Source organism: Schistocerca cancellata, chromosome 1 (assembly GCF_023864275.1).
Source record: "Schistocerca cancellata isolate TAMUIC-IGC-003103 chromosome 1, iqSchCanc2.1, whole genome shotgun sequence".
Taxonomy (NCBI): Eukaryota; Metazoa; Arthropoda; class Insecta; order Orthoptera; family Acrididae; genus Schistocerca; species Schistocerca cancellata.
In genome coordinates this window covers 610916855-610935809 of record NC_064626.1, presented here as the reverse complement: position 1 = coordinate 610935809, position 18955 = coordinate 610916855, and the positions used below count along the sequence as shown (strand labels likewise).

The window sequence follows — 18955 nt, the reverse complement described above, 5'->3', positions numbered from 1 at the left end:
TGTACCTGGCGATTTAGTGAAGCGGAGGGCATTTGCAGTGTAGGCGTTTCAAAAGATGGCGGAAGATGACGATTGGTTGAGTAATGTGTTATGGACCGACGAAGCTCATTTCATGCTCCAAGGGTCTGTCAATGCCCACTACTGCAGAATTTGGGCTACCGAAAATCCTAGGACTGTCGTGGAAACTCCATTGCACGATGAGAAAGTCATGGTATGGGTTGGATTTACCGCATCTACCGTTATCGGACCTTTTTTCTTCGAGGAAATGCGTGATTCTGGTTTTGTAACTGCTACCGTGACGGGTGAGAGGTACGCTGATATGTTACAGAATTGCATCATCCCCAGCCTGGCTGATAAACACCTGCTGGAACATACGATGTTTATGCAGGATGGCGCTCCACCCCATATTGCTAGACACGTGGAAGATCTCTTGCGCGCGTCGTTTGGTGATGATCGTGTGCTCAGCACCCACTTTCGTCATACTAGACCTCCCAGGTCCCCAGACCTCAGTCCGTGTGATTATTGGCTTTGGGGTTACCTGAAGTCGCAAGTGTGATCGACCGACATCTCTTGGGATGCTGAAAGACAACATCCGATGCCAATGCCTCACCATAACTCCGGACATGCTTTACAGTGGTGTTCACAACATTATTCCTCGACTACAACTATTGTTGAGGAATGGTGGTGGACATATTGAGCATTTCCTGTAAAGAACATCATCTTTGCTTTGTCTTACTTTGTTATGCTAATTATTGCTATTCTGATCAGATGAAGCGCCATCTGTCGGACATTTTTTGAACTTTTGTATTTTTTTGGTTCTAATAAAACCCCATGTCATTCCAAGCATGTGTGTCAATTTGTACCTCTATATCTACATTATTCCTTGATTCATTCAGTTTTCAAATTTATACTGACTTTTTGATCATCCGGTATAAGAAAGGAGATAAGATGGAGTGTGGCAATTACAGAGGGATCACACTACTTAATTTGGGATACAAAATGTTCTGTAATATACTATTCAACAGAATACTCCCAATCATACAGAAGGAGACAGGGCCATACCAATGCGGATTTCTTCCTGGGAAGTCAACTATAGATCAAATATTCACCATAAGGCAAATCCTGGAAAAAACAAACAAATACAGGGTTGGCACGCCTCACCTCTTTATAGATTTCGAGGCAGCTTATGATAGCATAAATAGAGAGCAGTTATATCAAGCTCAAGATGAACTGGGTATCTCGAGAAAGTTGGTAAGGCTGGTGAGAATGACAATGAGCGAAACACAAGGTAGTGTAAGAATGGGAGGACTGACGTCCAATACATTGAGTATTAAAAACGGAGTGCGACAAGGGGATGCATTGGCATGTCTTCTCTTTGATGCCACCCTGGAGAAGGTGATGAGAAACGCAAACTTTCTGAAAAGGGGAACGATCTATAAATCAGTGCAGATACTGGCCTATGCAGATGACATAGATATAATAGCAAGAACCCAAAAAGCAATGGAAGAGACATTTGCAGCTCTTTAACAGGCTAGTAGGAACATGGGGTTAATTATTAATGAACAAAAAACAAAATATATGGCAGCTGGAAAAGCACATAGAGAAAATATGCCAAATGCAATAACAATGGGCAATTATAGGTTTGAGAGAGTTGAACATTTCAAGTACCTGGGCTCTACAGTTACGCATCCAAATGATACTCCTATGAAATTAAGCAGAGATTAATACTAGCCAATAGAGCCTATTTTGCCCTAACAAGACTTCTATCCTCAAGGCTCCTGACTTGTACCACTAAATTAACTATCTATAAATCACTTATACAACCAGTGCTTACATATGCCTCTGAAGCCTGGACATTAACAACTAAAGACATTGAAACACTGGATGCATTTGAAAGAAAGGTACTTAGACAAATTATCGGCCCAATCTGTGAAAGAGGAAGATGGAGGAGGAGATACAACCATGAGTTGTATATCACATACAAAGACCAAGCCATCAGAAGGATAGTGAAATCATCCAGACTGAGGTGGGCGGGACATGTGGCTCGCATGAATGATACAGAAGTACCAAAAAGAATTTTACAGGAAAGCCAGGAGGGCAGAACAGACATGGTCAACCAAGAGCCAGATGGGAAGATGGAGTAATCAAAGATCTTAGGAAGATGGGCTATGGAAACTATAGAGTATTGGCAAAGGACCAAGAGAAATGGAAGGAAGTTGTAGAAGAGGCCAAGGCTATGAGCTGTAGAGACAAGAAAGAAGAAGAAGACTGTTACTTAATCACAAAAAAAGTTTGGCATGCAAAATTTTGGACGATTAAATAAGGAGCTCTATGAGGCATCTGTATGAGGAGGCACCAGACCATCTAAAGACACACATAGACGTAGGCAAAGAAATTTTTTTGTCAGACAATTATGTCTTCGGCAGGCACACTCATTAATCAGTTTACTGGTTGGAGAGACAGGGCAGTCGTACAATGTCATCTCATCACCAAGCAGCATCCTGAATGACATGCACTAAAGCACTCCAGTAAATGGCGGTCTGCCAAAGTTTTTTTTTTTTTTTGTCTTGAAATAATAATTAACACTCAGGAAAGCAACCCTGAGATTTTAATGAATATAATGGGTAGATTATTGTCTTCTTTTTAATCATAGTGTGTAATGGAAAGATGTTAACTGTTTCAGAAGATGTTTTGTGAAGTCCAACCCTTTGTCCAGGTTGTGGGAGATAGGCAATGGCATGAAATAGGGGATTACCTGTAATATATTTTAATTACATTCCTGCAGGTGGTGCACATATTCATTTTTTTTTATATAATGAATGCAAATGCCACATTCAAGCATATTTTTTGTAGTTAATATACATAATTTATATATGTTGTTTCTTAAGCTGAACAAAATAATAAAGCAAATGTCATATAATCAACTTCCCAACAGTAATCATAACAAAAACATCACTACATAAAATGGCTTCTTAATGTGGAGCTAGCAACAAAAGCCATTTCTACATTACTATTCCAGAATAGTACAAAGATAAAAAAATAAAACACCTGTGTTCTTGTATCCCACTATGGCAGTGATACAGATAGAGCATCAGAAAGACTGGACACTAACATAGTACAGGTCGTGCCAATGAAATGAACACCCCACAAAAGATGAAAACTGACACTGTGCTAGCGGTTCAATGAACCAGAACACAATCATGGGAGACAGTCACATGGCTTAGTTGCCTGAGGTAAGATTTGGTGTGAGTATTGAGACTCTCATCATGGCTCAACAGCTTCCTATTCTTTATTGGTTTTCTCTACTATTTTCAGAGTGCTACAGTGTGTATGCGATTTCCCACTGCTAACAACTTCATTTGTGGTAAGATTCGGAATGCATTCCGGCCTGAGATGCTGGAGTTGGCAGGCATGTGTGTGTGTGTGTGTGTGTGTGTGTGTGTGTGTGTGTGTGTGTCTTTTTTACTGATGAAGGCTGTAACTGAAAGCTGTAGGTGGGTGTCTTTTAACTGTGCCTGTCTGCAACTTAATGATGTTCACATCAATTCTGATGCCATTTCTAGACTACCCGTGGGCCAGAAAACAATATTTGGTGCCCAGGAGATTTTTTACTGGCACATCATCCAAGTCATTACTACTAATAACTGGGCGTACCGATAACCATTCTTCCAACACAGCTTTCCTGAATGGAGTGTCAGAAGGTGGGAAAGAAATACTGGTACCAGAATTACCTTCTGCCACACACGGCAATGTGGTTTGCGCAGTGTAAATGTAGTCGTAGACACAGAGGTGGACCTGGATAGCTCTGCCATGGGGGCCTGAAATTTTGGCAGCACAAAACCCACTGGCAACCTCTGGTGTGTGGTGTGGTCAAGTCGATGTTCACAGGGAAGTTTTCACAATAAATGGGATGTAAATTAAACTGGTGGGTATGGTTCTGTCGCTTATCCCTGATGGTTTCTACATGCTCTTTTCTTGATTCCACTTGCTGCCCATGAAGAACACAGTTCTCATGTTGAAATCCAAAAATTATTACGATTAAGCTGTTATTTCTCATACTGCCAGACTTGGAATTCCTACACAAAGGCCACTGGAGATTTGCTTGCATGATGGTGTTTTTCCCATAGTCAAGCTACTGGTCAGCCATTGATAAGAATACAAAACAATTAGTGTGAAAGGATACGATCCACGATCAGATGTAAGTGCATACACTTATTTGAAAACCTCATGCATCATTCCCTGTAAACATATGAAACAACTACCTCTAGACTTCACAAACCCTTTTTAGATACTTGGTGGTTGAACAGGACCAATACTTTATGTAACATACCATATATTATAAACTGATGATTTCTTTATAAAACTGAAACTGGCCAGATCAAACACAGATCCATGTGTCTATTTTCAGAGAGATGGTACCAAACTATCATCATCATTTTGCATGTTGATGATATGCTATTATTTTCAAATGACAGAAGTGTTCTGAATCACACCAATAATTCTCTGAAGAGATTTTATGAGGTAAAAAACAAAGTCATGACTTACCAACAGGGCTTCTCAAGACATTTTCATTAGTAATGGAAAAAGTGATCCAAGAATGGTTTCCAGCATTTATTCAGCTCACTACTCCAATCAAAACAAGGCTGAATTGGTGTTTCACACTTTCAAACACCAAATTGCCTGTTGGCTTTTATCTCAGGTTCTTCAGCTTACATGAGTTTGGCGATTTTTCTGTCATGTCACCATCGTATGTGGCGTGCATTGCCAAAGCTTCATCCTTCATTGCAGTGATTTATAAAGATCCATGCAAAGTATGAACACTAATTTAAAGGTGGTATCACTGATATGGACACACCCTCAAAAAATGATATTGTGTAGGACATGTGCAGGGAATACAGTATCTGGGAGTTGCCACAGTTAAGATACTTCTACTTTTCATTGGATTTTACTGGTTGTCTTCAAAAATGTGAGAGGTTATTGTGATTTTTTTAAATTTTATATTTCCGCATCAGGTACCTGCTTTGATTTCTGGCAGAAATATATAGTAAGATAATTTTAAAAGACAGTTACTGTGTTTCAATAAGGCAGTATGCACAGTTGTGTAAGGATTATTGGTACTTGCCAGTAATATGGACTACCCCTACTTACAGATTGAATGGACTATCATGACGATTTTGTGCTTACTTCTTGAACTTCATTTGGATACTGCTTAACCTCAATTAGTGCTTTGTTTACAAAGACACTGCATCACTTGATTCATTAGTGTGTGTAAAAGTGTGTTGCGGTCACATCAAGGTTAGAGAATTCCAGCGGTGGTTCGTATTATTTTGCACAGCTCTTGAATATTTTCTTACATGCTTCAACTATTTTTCTCTTTACATCTCTTAGCATGCTAATTGATTTTTGCACACCCAAAGTAGTTCTTAACTATCTTAAAGGGTTACTATGATGCCTCTGATTACTCTTTCTGAACAGTATAATGACATTTCACACATACACTCTATATCTGTTTCTACACAACAGAACTGGGACAGTCCCTTTTTATTTTTATTTTTAATGGAACGGAGTCTTCTGCTGGAAATGCCAACAATATTAGCAATTAAAAGATTGTAACTCAGTGACTACCATTATGCAAATTTTGGTTATTAATAGAGATTCAGATGAAATAGTCACCTCTCAGTAATTCAGTAACTATGAGTGCATAATGTAACACGTACATCACATGGCTCTGTCTGGCTCACACTTTTGAGATAAGGTAATAAACCACACAATGAGAAGTCTGTCAAAATCAATTAACAAAATCTTATACACATAAAACATTTTAAAAACTGCACAGTGTCTACCAGACACATTTTTTTGATTCCTTATGTAGTCTGGTATAAAGAACAGTTATGCACAAATGCATCGGACAGGCTGTACTCAGAATTGTGATATGATGATGTGTGCAGTATCATCAATGACCAACCCGTGGCACACAGCATTTCACGGCCAGGAATTGGATGGTGTTCAGCTCGCGGCCGATAAGTGGCAGCACCACCACTGCTTGATAGTGCAGGCCCAACCACCCCTAAGCCACTTCTGCAGTAAACCCAGCTACGCCAACCAGCATACGTACAGAAAATAGCAATCTACTGACGAAGGGCCAATCACACCATGCCACACCACAGCAGGCTCACTGCAACCTGTGTACTCCTGTGTGCACACCCCACCACAGACAGCAGTGCGAAGTGACGCTGCACTTTCTCGAAGTGTTCATACTCACCACTTATAACTATGGACATATACAGACTGGAAGTGACAGTGTTGTATGACTGTGACAAGGACTCAGCATTCAATTTCATCTGACAGTGTTTGCATTCAGACTTTGTGTGAAATTCAACTGAGAAGTTAAACTTGTTTTTCCACTCATGTCTTCAGTCTTTGTTGTTCTGCACTTCACAGATACAAGAATGTGTACTCACAGTTTTACAGTCTTTTGTTTTATATAGACAAGATTTTGTTTAGTATGCTTCTCGCTGTACGTTTTTCTACTCATATCTACACATTTACAAACATGTCTTTGGCATAAAAACAGTAAGATACATAGTTTATGTAAATTAAAAGTATGATCCAGAGTAGTCTGTGTGAAAAAGTGCTAATGTGATGGCAGGTTAATATATGAGTATCATGTCCTACATTAACAGCAAATTCATAGTCAAAATCTACAAAAAAGACAATTATTTTGATTAATATACTTGTACATGAATATGTTCAAACATGCACTGTAACATTCATTTACCCATTAGACGATAATCTCATAGATTAAAAATGACTGAAATAACTGATAGGAACTGAAGTTCAGACAAATATAACAAATACTTACCAGTCTGAAAAATATCATTCAAGTGCTCCTTGTAAAATGATATATTTGACAGCAATTTTGCAAGGGCTATCACAACTTCTCTGTCATTCAAGAAATGCCTATAAACTCCAATAAGCAGTGGCAAAGCACCTTCCGATACAATATCTAGAATGAATATTTTTGCCATATAAATTTCAAATACCAAGTTCTAGCTGTTATGCATGGATACAAGTATACATTTTTAAAAATGGTCATGCATTTTATTCACATAAGAATTTTTAAGTATGGACAAAATTGTAATGCACACATAAAAAATACAATATTTTAATTAATAAAACTTATTGAAAATTGTTCACAAAATCAAGTTACTGTTTAATCAAATGTCATTTGATCATTGAAGAGATGTATCTCTTAAAATTAATTCAGTTCTACATCTACATTTATACTCCGCAAGCCACCCAACGGAGTGTGGCGGAGAGCATTTTACGTGCCACTGTCATTAATTCCCTTGTCTGTTCCAGTTGCGTATGGTTCGTGGGAAAAACGACTGCCTGAAGCCTCCGTGCGTGCTCAAATCTCTCTAATTTTACATTCGTGATCTCCTCGGGAGGTATAAGTAGGGGGAAGCAATATTTTCGATACCTCATCCAGAAACGCACCCTCTCGAAACCTGGCGAGCAAGCTACACCGCGATGCAGAGCGCCTCTCTTGCAGAGTCTGCCACTTGAGTTTGCTAAACATCTCCGTAAAGCTATCACGGTTACCAAATAACCCTGTGACGAAACGCGCCGCTCTTCTTTGGATCTTCTCTATCTCCTCCATCAACCCGATCTGGTAAGGATCCCACACTGATGAGCAATACTCAAGTATAGGTCGAACGAGTGTTTTGTAAGCCACCTCCTTTGTTGATGGACTACATTTTCTAAGGACTCTCCCAATGAATCTCAACCTGGTACCCACCTTACCAACAATTAATTTTATATGATCATTCCACTTCAAATCGTTCCGCACGCATACTCCCAGATATTTTACAGAAGTAACTGCTACCAATGTTTGTTCCACTATCATATAATCATACAATAAAGGATCCTTCTTTCTATGTATTCGCAGTACATTACATTTGTCTATGTTAAGGGTCACAGTTGCCACTCCCAGCACCAAGTGCCTATCCGCTGCAGATCTCCCTGCATTTTGCTGCAATTTTCTAATGCTGCAACTTCTCTGTATACTACAGTATCATCTGCAAAAAGCCGCATGGAACTTCGGACACTATCTTCTTGGTCATTTATATCTATTGTGAAAAGCAATGGTCCCATAACACTCCCCTGTGGCACGCCAGAGGTTACTTTAACGTCTGTAGACGTCTCTCCATTGATAACAACATGCCGTGTTCTGTTTGCTAAATACTCTTCAATCCAGCCACATAGCTGGTCTGATATTCCATAGGCTCTTACTTTGTTTATCAGGCAACAGTGCGGAATTGTATCGAACGCCTTCCGGAAGTCAAGGAAAATAGCATCTACCTGGGGGCCTGTATCTAATATTTTCTGGGTCTCATGAACAAATAAAGCGAGTTGGGTCTTACACGATCGCTGTTTCCGGAATCCATGTTGATTCCTACAGAGTAGATTCTGGGTTTCCAAAAACGACATGATACGCGACCAAAAAACATGCTCTAAAATTCTACAACAGATCGACGTCAGAGATATAGGTCTATAGTTTTGCGCATCTGCTCGACGACCCTTCTTGAAGACTGGGACTACCTGTGCTCTTTTCCAATCATTCTGAAATATTTTACTTTTATTAGACATACAAAATATAATGTTAAACGCTAACAGTGGGAAAACATAGACACAGCTGAATATGGAAAATGAGAAAAGACTGAATAGTAAGGGATTATCATAGAAAAGTAAAGCACATAACTTCAGAATGCTAAAATAACATAAAATGCTAATGAGAGAGGGAGAGGGAGGGAGGGAGGGAGGCAGGGAGGGAGGGAGAGAGAGAGAGAGAGAGAGAGAGAGAGAGAGAGAGAATAACTAATTGTCAAAATGGATTACAAAAGACACACACATATAGATAGATGACAGATAGAGAGAGAGAGGAGACAAGAGCCCACAAAAAATACTATTTATTAAGAAAAAAAATTTTTGTGGCATCATTTTACATACAAGTAACCCTAAAAGCGAACCCTTCTTCTCTCAAATCAAGTCCAGTGCCTTCGTGCCATCTCACTTAGCACAGAGAAGTTACAAAACCCATTGAGGATTTGTGACACTTTGATTATCAGTTTCTTAAGTTTCCTAAAAGTTATTGCAGCAACAAATCAACAATTGATTGATATCTTCTCACGTTTGTGCCAGGGTATGATGTAAAAATGTCTTCATACCTCAATTATTAATCTTAATATCATCTTTTGGTGATAAAAATAACATAAAGTCTATAGTACATATTAATATCATGATTATGCTGGAACAGTTGAGCAACCAACATTCAATCAGCTATTTTTTCTTTATCACATGCAGTATCCTGCTACTAGTTCATGTGCTTTGGGAAGTGCACACACAGCACGGTCTACTGGTGGCTCACACCTGCACACACATGGAGCAGCGATGACTCACTCTCACTATGTTCTTTTAGTTTGTACCACTCACATCAGTTGTTCAGTGTATGGCTTATGTTACACCTTCTGTATGATTCTTTTGTTGTGTTATCTGTGGAGTCATGAGAGGCTTATTTCCATTATTGTTCAGAAGTTTATGAATACAGTCTTATTTGTGTTACTTGGATCGGTTTTGTGTATTTACTTGACTACTACATGATTGGGGGAACAGTTTCTGCATGTGCAGTCTTTAAGTGCTGTTTCGATGGGTATGGTCATTACAGGTGCTATGCTATCTTGGCTTTCATTAACAGACACAGTATTGCTCCACTGATCTATCCACCCACTATACCTCCATATGATGATTCAGTTGAGAATTGGGAAGCTTATGAAAAAAGACCCACACAGCATTTTCTGGCTTTTGGTATGACAGACTCCTCTTGTGGATTCCATCTAAGGTGCATCAATTACAGTGTCAGCTTGCACCTTTACAAGAACCAGCAGTTCTTACTTTTGATCACGCATGCAGTTTATTGTCAAACTACCATCACAAACAAACACATGTTGTAACAGTACAAATGGAATTCTACTGATGCCATGAGAAACCAAACCCGTCGTAAAGTGACACAATTATCTGTTTAGCTCCAGACATGGGAGTGCACCAGAAGGTTTTACTCTGTGAAAACCCCTGTTGGCAGAAGTTTCTCAGGCAGTGGGTGACCACATTAAAGCCTGGTGTTATGTGGCAGTAGTGCCACAAGATGTGCCCAGTAGGATGACAGATAGCTTGCACAAGGAAGCAGTTGTGGCGGCAGTAAACGCGCAGGCCCAGAGCCAAGCAGACCGAGTCAGGCCCAAGAAGCTGTGGTCTAATGTTTCTGACTTAAAGTGTGAATGTGAATCTGGGTTATTTCGGTTTATTCCCCCAAACCACCTTCCACTTCTTTACGAGGTGACTTACTTGGAATTTGCAGCCACTCTTCTTTACTGGATAGCCAGCTGCTAGAAACCCTCTCGACTTATCCTCCGTTGAACAATGGTAGGTCCAGGAATTTTTAGACTCTTTCTACTTATGAAATAAGTAGACATAAAAACTTTGCTTTTAATCAGTTAACGATGTATTTGACTTTCATACACAACAAAACTCTCACTTTCAACATAAATATAAAACTTTGGGTAAGTCTCTCGTACAGTAGAATGTCAGAAACAAATTGAATTACAGTTACAAGAAAGTTGGCTTTGATGCCATAACTTTTCTTAACATAAATCAGAAAATAAGCCTTACCTATAGCAATGTTATGTCAAGTGTTATTTTTCAACTGTCTTTGTTTTGATAACAATAGTTAATAACCCAATAAGCACAGAACTGCATATAAATTCCATGGTTCTTCCTTACACACTCACTAAAACATCTATGGATTGCCAAAAGATACTTGTCGGTGCTGTTCATCCACCGTGTCTACTTTCTTCCCGCAACTGATTTTAAACCTGAACACACAAACATGTGATGCGCAGTAGATAGGATTCTACCATCCCACACTCATATCCAGAATATCATATGTTCGAGATGGTAGAAGGCTGAGTGGTTCTAAAATTTACACAGAAATTCTCGAATCACTACAGTGGCCACCACAGCGACAATGTCAGCAATCTCTGTTCCCATCTCATCTTTTCTGTTTTGTCCAGCATGAATGTTTGGCATGCCCTAAGTACTGGGCTACTTGTACTGCTTGGTGTGTGTTTTCTGCTGAAAGGTTGCTCAGGATATGGGCATGGACATAAACTGCGTGGGCCCAATGCTTGGGACTCCTTCCAAGTTGCTTATGGAGTTCAGTGTTTTTCACCAAGTGCTCCGGCTACAGGTCGGCACAGGTTCTGAAGTGATATTATTGAATTCTCAGACCTATGTGAGTTTAGATTCACTGCCATTCACATCGGTCACGTGGAAGCTGGACAGTTATAACAAACAGAACATTATGCAATTTTGTCAAATAAAGACATGGTTGAAGGCCAAGACTGTTGCGGGAAGTAAACTGTAGGTGGTGTACAGTAACCAATTGCAAATTGGCTTTAGGGTAGTTTATTTAAAAAGTACCATTACTGGTTTTGAATTTTTCACAATTCATTATCAGATGGGTTTTTCACACTTTCATCAAAACAAATTATATATTGATTTCCTGTGAGTTGCCATGAAATGTGTCAGGTGGACATTTCATGGCAACTCACAAGAAATCAATGTATAATTTGCTTTGATAAAGGCATGAAACAACCATCTGATGAATTGTGAAAATTTTGAAACCAGTAACAGCACTTTTTAAATAATGTAACCTAAAACCAATTTGTGGCTGGTTGCTGTATACCATCAACAATTTATAAACAGAACATCGTGCTGTTGGGAGAATTTACAGCATCTGCCTTTTACAAATAAGTGGTTCATTCCATCACATTTTTGTTGAACGCTGATGCCGGTGTTTTGTTCGGGATGGGCACATTTAAGGTATTTGGATTTTCTATCACCCACACCTTGTGTCTGATGAGGTACCATATTCTTAACTGGAAACACAGTGTCAGGAATACTAGGACTTGTTTTCAGAAAGAACAGGGTGTGCTACAAATTCTTCTGCTCAGATTTCTTTTTCATCCACACGTTGGCCTCGTTTTTGTCTCTCGTGTCCTATTTCTATCGCCCTGGAAGATCAAATTCTTGTCGCCCTAAAAGATAAAATGGAAGCAAAATTGGACACACTTCAATCTCTAGGGGTGGTGCAACATGTTCTGGCTAGTGAATGGTCATCTCTGCCAATTGTAGTTCAAAAGCCATCAGGAAAACATCACCTCTGTGATGACTTCAGAACTACTGTCAATGCACAGCTGATTATGGAAACATATTCTCTCCCATGCTAGGAGGAACTGTTGGCGAAAATACTGGGTGACCAGTAATTTTCCAAAATTGATTAGCCTGAAGCATATGTGCAGGTTCCTGTGGATGAATAGTCTCTGCGAGTTCTGGTTTTGAATACTCCTTTTGGTCTCTATCAACATGTGGACCATCCATTTGCTGTGGCTAGCAACCCCTGCTATTTTGCAGTGATTTTTAGACCAACTGACTATGCCTGTCCTAGGTTACATTAATTATCTGGATGATGTTGGCAAGTGCTCCTTCACAGTCGAGCACTTGAAAAATTTGTGTACCCTGTTTTCTGCCTCACAGTCCACAGGCTTACAGTGTAGCCTCGTGAAATCTCAGTTTTTTCAACCTTCTATTGTTTATTTGGGGCTCAATGTCTCACTGAATGTTGTTCACACTCTGCCAGATCACAACTTCACTGTTAAGTATATGCCTTGCCCCTCATACCCCAAGGAACTTCAGGGCTTCCTAGGGAAGATACCCTAAATATACCATAAATTCCTGACAGAGGAGGCCACACTGGCCAACCTGTTGCATGCCTTGCTATGCAAGAATGTACCTTTTTGCTGCAGCCCACACTGCAAACGTGCTTTTCAAACACTGAAATCCAAACTACTCTTTGCTTCTTGTTTACCTACATTCTCTCCAGAGCAGCACGTAGTTTTGGCGAGTGATGCATCACAGTATGGTCTTGGTGCAGTCCTAAAGCACCAATAAGCCGACAGCTCTCAATCACCAGTTGCTTTCATCTCTAAATCTGTCACTCCGGCCTGGAACTATTTCTCTCAGGTGGAAGAAGAGGCTATTTTCATATTCTATGCTCTCCAGAGTTGTCTTTTTTTTATATGGCTCCAACTTTCACGGCATTTCTGACCATAAACCCTTGGTTTCTTTGTTTAACCCTCACACTTCTTTGCCTGACAATGTAGCACACTGCGTACAATGCTGGGCACCTGTTTTTGTCTCACCACAATTATGAAATACATTTTTGACCTTCATCTAAACACGCCAATGTGGGCGTCAACTCCCACCTTCTGTGGGTCCTGATCCTGACTGTTATTGTGAAGAACTGCTTTGCTTCCATCATAACACTGAAATGCATGCCACGGTTGAGGGTTTCCCAATTATGAGCTCATGCATAGCAGCTGTCATTGCCACGGAGCCGCTTCTCCACCAGGTGGATTGGTTTGTTCAACAGGGCTGGCCAGATAAACTGCTGGGTCGGGCTTCAGACCCCCTACGCAACTATTTTTCCTTACAATATTGCCTCTTTGTTTTTGGTGGTGTCCATGGAAGACATCACTTCCAGACTGGTCATTCCTGCTGCATTACAGTGCAAGGTTCCATGCCTTCTCCTCTAGAGTTGTTGGGGAGTTTCACATGCAGTGGCACCCTCTGCCCAAGTGCTGATGTCGGGCACCACATGGGCCCACTACCCTTGGGAGTGCCCACGTCTTCATGCATTCCAGCCCTATGCTCCAGTGCCTGCCCGGCACATCACCCCATCCCCACCTCGGTACTAGCTGCCGCCACTCTGGATCTGAGGGATGTGTCTCTTGTCGGGCCTCTGCCATCTCCTCCATCACCTGCGTGCCCTCTTCACACGAGGGTCAGATGTGCTGTGTCCTGCTACTAGTGTGTGTGAATACAAGAGCACCGAGTACAGTGCCGCCGCATTTGTGGACTTAAATCAACCACCAACTTCATCAGCATGAGCCAGCCACTAGAGGCCGCCTGTAGAAAATCTGCACACAGCACGACCTCCACCATGCCATCTACCGGTGACTTGCTCCTGTATACGCATGAAGCAATGCTGACTCACTCTAACTATGTTATTTTAGTTTGTATTGCTCACATCAGTTGTTCTGTGTATCATTTACAGCACACCTTTTGTATGATTCTTTTGTCTTGTCACATGTGAAGTCATGAGAGGCTTATTTCTGTTACTGTTCAGAAATTTATTAATAAAGCCATATTTGTGTTACCTGGATTGGTTGCGTGTATTACTCAGTTACTACAACAGGCGAATAGCACAATTTTTGATCAAATGAAGTGAACACTTGTGCAGTTAAACTGCTTATATGTCACTGTTGAAGTGTTCCTAGTGCAATGAGTATTCCACTACATTTTAGTCTTGCAACCAGATTGCATCGACACCTTGCCATAATATTTTGGCCAAATGTTCATCACCTGTAACCTCATGACAAAATATTGATGTCTTCCAGCTTCTAAACCCATGTGAAATAAACCACCCACAAACAAGACTTCAGTCAGTTTAGATGAACAGATTTATTTTTAATCCCAGGAGTAAAGTGGTCACCAAGGAGTGATAGAAAAAATTTGTTTCACGCTTATTTGTCTTCAGCTTTATCAAATGTTTCTCAAAAGCTGATAAAGAAGCAGAACAGCCTCACGCTATCTGCTCAATTTTTCTTGAGCACTCAATCGTGGCAGTTAAGTCAGAACACTTCATAATGTAAGAAATCCATACCAATTAACCATTAACACAATAACAAAACATATTCAAGTTTTCTAGTGTATTTTTTATACAAAATTTTTGCTTAAAATTATTTCACATAAATTCAAGTTACATGCAACTATTGGAACTTTAGCAACAGAAATTGTTCATGGATAAGTCAAAGAAATTGGCAACGTAAAATTTGCTGTAGAAGCACTCTGAGTAGTGTGAAAGGAATGATTTATGTTCTCTTCTACACTCCTAGGGGGCACACACATCTAAACAGCGTGCTAGTCAAGAAAAATGACAATAAATGATGGGGCCTGCTGGAAGGGCCGAGCCGGCTCATTCTAACTTATTACCCAAAAACTAACCATTACAGTAACATTCACTATGCTAATATCTCTTAATCAAGTAGGACCCTCACTCATCGTGAAGGCACTGGATTGGGTGGACCACGACATCGTCTGGTAGCACAGGAAAGCCCACTTCAATGGCACGCTTGGCAACAAAGGGGTGCCAAAATGGCCAGGGATAGAGCAGTAATAAATCTGCCTGGTAGTCCTGGTGCGCTCTGCATGTCACTGCACTATTTGCACTACACCGTACACAGTATTCCAACTGTTGATACTGGGAGGACGAAACAGGTGTCCGGTATCAGGCTTTGTACACCTGTAGTCAATAGAAGCACCTCAAAGAGACGCAGCTTGAGAAGGCAGCACGGAAAAATGCAGTAGCACTGCAACAAAACAATGATGATGAGCGCAGGATAAGAGCTCTGCAGTTCACGCATATCCCAGCAAAATGCAGCAGACGACGAAATGAGCCACATGGTGTTGCACGGGCGAGCTGCTGAGAGCACGGCTGAGGATGTACCTCATCGGAGCGGAACAAGAGACTGATAGCGTGATGGTCTGGCATGTCTCAGGTCCAGAAAATGTGGGCATCTAAGTTCTCCCTCCAGTGGAAGTGATCAGCGAAGGTATTGGGGAGCTGGTTTCCAGTTTACACAGCCTGTCATCTGCTGATATAGACAGAGACATTAGAAGGAGTTGCCAGAGTTTTGATAGTTTATCATTCCTGACACGGGGAATTACTGACAAATTGGAGGTCACCAAAAATTAACGCGTGTTCCAGAAAATACAGAGAAACAAAGACATGGTCTGAAGTAAGCTATCATGGAGTAAGAAAAGTATTGAGTGCAGTTACTCTGCAGAGTCATTACTTTTGTGTAACAGTGTGACCACAGTAAATTTCATAATAAAACTAATAATTCATTGGAGTGTAATAATTCAATAAAAGGCTGAGCAGTGCCCCAAGAATCTTATTTTGTGTATAAAGTTAATCCGGGATAATAACCTTATGAGTGCAGTGGCTGGTTGTAGGTGGCATGTGTTCTTGTAAAATTGTGGTTAATCTACTAAGTGAGGCAAAAAGAATATTTGAGTGGATGTAGTCTGGAGGTTCACTGCTCTAAACATCAATTACCTGCCTTAAGTAAATTGTCTACCTCAAATACAGGAAGTGGAGTACTAAATGCATATAATGGTACATCAAGAGGATAATGTGCATAAAAGAATGTGATATGTATTACAGGGAGCCATTTGTAAGAGCACCCACAAACTGAGCACATAATTCATCAACCATGACCATAAAAATGCTGGAACAAAATAGTGTATGCATTATTTTTTTAACAGTGTGCAGATAAATAAATTTTGCTAATTTAACTAATATAAAGCAGAAAGATATTTAGTATCTGTCACTGAATGAAAATTATCCTGTCAATGCTTACAATTTACCTAACTTTGTGTGTAATTAGAAAGGACTTTATTTGCTTTGCTAAAGAAGTGATCATTAGTACTACTAATTCAAAACTATTTTGTAAACGTGGCCATTTATTTAAATCAATGAGAATGATAAATTAATTTACTCACATGCACATTACTAATTAGTTAACTGAGATGTAGATAATATTTAATTCTGTGTCAACAGGGAGCAGAAGAAGCAACTAACGACTGTTATATTTCATTTCCTGGCAAGAGAACTTATAATGATTAAAGTAAGTCAATGAGTCACCATTAGATCATGTTGATTGACATCATTAATTTCACAGTTGGATTTTAGCCATACCGTAGGTGCAACCACGACGGAGGGGTACAGGAGTTGCAGGGGCAACAGATTGGATGATTGACTGATCTGGCCTTGTAACATAAACCAAAAAAGCACTGCTGTACTGGTACTGTGAACAGCTGAAGGCAAGGGGAAATTACAGCTGTAATTTCTCCTGAGGGCATGCAACTTTACTGTATGGTTAAATGATGATGGCGTCCTCTTGGGTAAAATATAACGGAGGTAAAGTAGTCCCCGATTCGGATCTCCGAGCAGGAACTACTCAGGGGGACATCATTACATCGTTATCAGGAGAAAGAAAACTGGCGTTCTACGGATCGGAGTGGGGACTGTCAGATCCCTTAATCGGGCAGATAGGTTAGAAAATTTATAAAGGGAAATGGATAGGTTAAATCAGATATAGTGGGAATTAGCGAAGTTCAGTGGCAGGAGGAACAACACTTCTGGTCAGGTGAAAACAGGGTTATAAACACAAAAACAAATAACAGAATTTAGGTTTAATAATGAATGAAAAAATAGGAATGTGCAGCAAAGTGAATGTTTGATTGTAGCCAAGATAGTCACGAAGCCGATGCCTACCACAGTAGTGCAAGTTTATATGCCAACTGCTCCACAGATGAGGAAGAGGTTGAAGAAATGTATGATGCAATAAAAGAAATTATTAAGACAGTTAGGCGAGACAAAAACTTAATATCATAGGGGGGTCTGGAATTCAATAGTAGGAAAAGGAAGAGAAGGAAAAGTAGTAGGTGAATATGGACTGGGGGTAAGGAATGAAAGAAGAAGCTGCCTGGTAGAACGTTGTACGGAGTACAATTTAATCATAGTTAACACTTGGTTCAAGAATCATGAAAGAAGGTTGTATACTTGGAAAAAGCCTGGAGATACTTTAAGAATTATGAAAGAAGGTTGGAGACACTGGAAGGTTTTAGATAGATTACATAAAGGAAAGACAGAGATTTAGCAACCAGGTTTTACATTGTAAGGCATTTCCAGGGACAGATGTGGATAATGACCACAATTTATTGGTTATGAACTGTAGATTAAAACTGAAGAAACCGCAAAAAGGAGGGAATTTAAGGAGATGGGACCTGGATCAACTGAAAGAACCAAAGGTTGTAGAGTTTCAGAGAGAGCATTAGGGAATGGTCAACAAGAACAGGAGAAAGAAATGCAGTAGAAGAAGAATGGTTAGCTTTGAGAGATCAAATAATGAAGGCAGCAGAGGATCATGTAGGTAAAAAGATGAGGGCTAGCAGAAATCCGTGGGTACCAGAAGAGATATTACATTTAATTGATGAAGGGAGAAATTATAAAAATGCAGTAAATGAAGCAGGTGAAAACAAATACAAGCATCTCAAAAATGAGATTGACAGGAAGTGCAAAATGACGGAGCACGGATGGCTAGAGGATAAATTTATGGTTGTAGAAGCATATATCACTAGGGGTAAGACAGATACTGCCTACAGGAAAATTAAAGAGACTTTTGGAGAAAAGAGAACCACCCATATGAATATCAAGAACTCAGATGGAAAACAAGTCTAAAGCAAAGAAGGGGAAACAGAATTGTGGAAGGATTATACATAGGGCCTATGCAAGGGCAATGTACTTCAGGACAATATTATGGAAATGGAAGAGGACATAGATGAAGATGAAACGGGAGATATGATACTGTGTGAAGAATTCAACAGAGTACTGAAAGACATAAGTTGAAACAAGGCTCCAGGAGTAGACAAAATTACGGTAGAAATACTGATGGGCATGGGAGAGACAGCCATGACAAAACTCTTTCATCTGGTGAGCAAGATGTATGAGACAGGCAAAATACCTTCAGACTTCAAGAAGAATATAATAATTCCAGTCCCAAAGAAAGCAGGTGTCAACAGGTGTGAAAACTACCAAACTGTTCAGTTTAATATGTCAAGATTGCAAAATACTAACATGAATTCTTTACAGAAGAATGGAAGAAATTGTAGAAGCCAACCTCGGGAAAGATCAGTTTACATTCTGTACTAA

General features: G+C 40.0%; 1 protein-coding gene across 3 annotated transcripts in view; it reads right to left on the bottom strand.

Moving 5' to 3' along the window:
* Positions 1-18955, bottom strand: part of LOC126182635 (protein SERAC1) — a 263820-nt gene that overhangs the window by 85428 nt on the left and 159437 nt on the right. For all 3 annotated transcript variants that reach the window (XM_049924869.1, XM_049924867.1, XM_049924868.1), the window contains exon 7: positions 6863-7006. In XM_049924869.1, coding sequence (XP_049780826.1) covers positions 6863-7006 — 144 coding nt within the window. The remainder of the gene's footprint in view (positions 1-6862; positions 7007-18955) is intronic.